The sequence below is a fragment of the Citrus sinensis genome, chromosome 7 (genome assembly GCF_022201045.2).
Source record: "Citrus sinensis cultivar Valencia sweet orange chromosome 7, DVS_A1.0, whole genome shotgun sequence".
Lineage (NCBI taxonomy): Eukaryota > Viridiplantae > Streptophyta > Magnoliopsida > Sapindales > Rutaceae > Citrus > Citrus sinensis.
The window spans coordinates 28,927,170-28,929,778 of record NC_068562.1 but is presented as its reverse complement, the minus strand read 5'-3'; the positions used below and the strand labels follow the sequence as shown (position 1 = coordinate 28,929,778).

The 2,609-nt window shown below is 39.3% G+C and overlaps 1 protein-coding gene across 1 annotated transcript; it reads right to left on the bottom strand.

Annotated features, from left to right (window-relative positions):
- Positions 1–290: 290 nt before the first annotated feature.
- LOC102614278 (ethylene-responsive transcription factor RAP2-4-like) lies at positions 291–2,146 on the bottom strand. The gene has a single exon (XM_006464153.4). The coding sequence runs from the start codon at positions 1,677–1,679 to the stop codon at positions 615–617; it is 1,065 nt and encodes a 354-aa protein (XP_006464216.1). The 5' UTR covers positions 1,680–2,146; the 3' UTR covers positions 291–614.
- Positions 2,147–2,609: the final 463 nt, after the last annotated feature.

Genomic DNA, 2,609 nt, shown 5'->3' with positions numbered 1-2,609 from the left:
TTTGTTTGATTGAGAATTGAGATATTGGCCTATGTTATTCACAAACTCATAATTGTACTCAAGAATTAGATTGTCTCACAAACTCTCATTCTTTTTCCCCGTTCATCAAGAAAATTTCTTCATTTCACACTATAAAAATTCAATTGCAAGAGAACGTTTATACAGTTTCTGAAGACTTTCAGATAAGCACTTCAACAGTACAAGCGCTTTGAGAGCCACAGAAGTACACAACGTACAAAAGGACCCAACACAATCACATGCTCACCACATCCGTGCTTTGCACAGAAATATATATAATACATAAATATATTCAAAAGCTGAAATTGTTTACAAAATACAACCATGATAACTTCAACAAGAAGATCAAATTCCCCATAGTCACAGCATGGAAGAAAAAACACCAGCCTGACCAATCCGGAGAGATCACATAGCACCTGGCTAGTAATAACATCACATATTAACATGACTCTTCTTGAACTTAAACCTACTAAATTAAGACTAAATAGCAACTCTGCAAGTGTCAAAAATTTCATTGCAGATGCCACTCTTTAGACTCTCTTAAAAAAAAAAGGGAAAATACAAACCGACCTAGAAAATATAGCAAGACTAAATAATTAAAACTCAGATAATTTTCTAATAGCTTCCCAATCAATTTCCACAGAAGGGTATTTCTCCAAGCCAAAAGCATCCATTTCAGTTTCCCACTTGGTGTCATTGAAGTCTAAGAAAGATATGTCAGATTCTGGTGATGATGAGCCAGCATCAGATAATGAATGATCTGGTGTTGGTGATGATAATGAAGTTGCTGATGTGTTCTCAACCTTTATGTTAGCAGCAGTAGCTGGTAACAACACTGGTTTTGTTTCAGCCTCCTGCTGCTGCTGCTGCTGCTGCTTGGATGTTTGTTTCTGCACGTTGTTGTTAAGAGCCAAGTTTTGGCAGATGGCTTGCAATTTTGCATCAACGGAAGCATGAAGAGGCTTGTAATCACCAAATTCACCAGTGACATGAGCTCCATGATGCTTGAGGTGCGGGAAATTGAGTCTTGCAAACTCTCCTCTTAGCTTATAAGCAGCTTGGTCATAGGCCAAAGCTGCTTCTTCAGCTGTATCAAAAGTGCCAAGCCAAAGCCTGGTTCTGTTCTTGGGGAGTCTTATTTCAGCAACCCATTTGCCCCAGTGCCTCTGTCTCACACCCCTGTAAAGCTTTGTTGGCTTGGCAACTTGAGCGTTGCTGACATGCTTCATTGGGACTGCTTTTGGGCTGAGCAAGTTGCTTTTTGGACTTGAAATGGACGCTCTTGAGGCTAGAGAAGCTACTTGCTGCTGCTGCTGTTGTTGGAAGTTGATTTGGGCTTGGATTTGGAGAATCTGAGAAGGGGTGAGATGATTTAGCCCAAGAGAACTAATTGGTTGCTGCTCAAAACTCATCAACCCTTGAGAAAACATAGGGGTGTCATATGATGGGGAGCAAAGGTTATAACCATCAGGGTAAAAAAAGTTGGCTTCTGAAGAAGTGGTTGGAGAGTAAGAAGAGTAAGAAGAAGATGAGAAACCAGAAGAAGAAGAACAATTGGAAGAAGCAATGTTCATAAAAGGTTCAAGTGCTTTCATCAACTCTTCCCTGAAAGGATCTGAGATGCTCCTGCTGCTATTGTACATATCTATAGCTGCTGCCATAATTTTTCACAAGATTTTATAAAAACAAATCCTGTTTCTTTGAAATTTATGTACGTTAAGAAGAAAAGAAAAGTAGCAACTTTGAGGGAACAAAAATCAACCCTCTTAGCTGATTGGCGAAAAAAAAAACACTAAAAATTTATCCCCCACAAAAAAAAAAAAAGAACCTGGACCGCAATCTGGAATCACCTGGCTTTCAAAAACAACCCTCGCGGGCTTGTTTGGATTTGAGAAACGAACAATTTTTCACCTTCAAAACACAAGCTTTAATTGAAAGACAGTTGATGACAGAAGGGGATTCAGAGAAGTGGGGGGAATCACAGAAGGGGGAGAATTTAAAGAGAAAATTTTTATCAAACACAATTGCAAAAGCTTGAAGCTTGAACCTCAAAACACACAAATTTTTTTTTTTATAATTTTTTTGTGGTGTCCTCACTTTGTGTTTTCACTCTATGCATTATTTGGTCACCTTATCTCGGTATATATAATCCTTCAAGCCTATGCTATGAGTTTTTTTATTAATTTTGATTTATTCTGGTTTGTTTAATTATTATTTTTTTTCCCTCGTCAACTTCAAGGTACCCTTTCTTTTGATGTAGGACATCCAATCCAGAGGTGCCACGTAAGAGAGGTGACCGGCAGCTGGCAGCGAGAAGCAGGGACTTTACACGCGGTGGAGTGTGGTTGGTTGGGAGTTGGGGAGGTATTTGACTAATTCTATGGGTTTAGTTGATTTGTGAAGCTTTTGGAATTCAATGCGGTTTTTGTCCTTTCTAGTGTTGCTTGCGGCAGGCCGTGGCTTTGCCACCTCAACTTTTATCTTAAAATGTTGTGGGCTTCGACCTCATGTTCCGAGGACCACGATAAAGTTAATCACTGGCCCTTAGATGATGATTTTACATTCAAAGGATCTAACGCTCCTTCTCAAGG

Bases quoted from the DNA above. Each gene is read 5' to 3' on its own strand.
- LOC102614278 (XM_006464153.4), bottom strand. From the start codon at position 1,679: ATGGCAGCAGCTATAGATATGTACAATAGCAGCAGGAGCATCTCAGAT.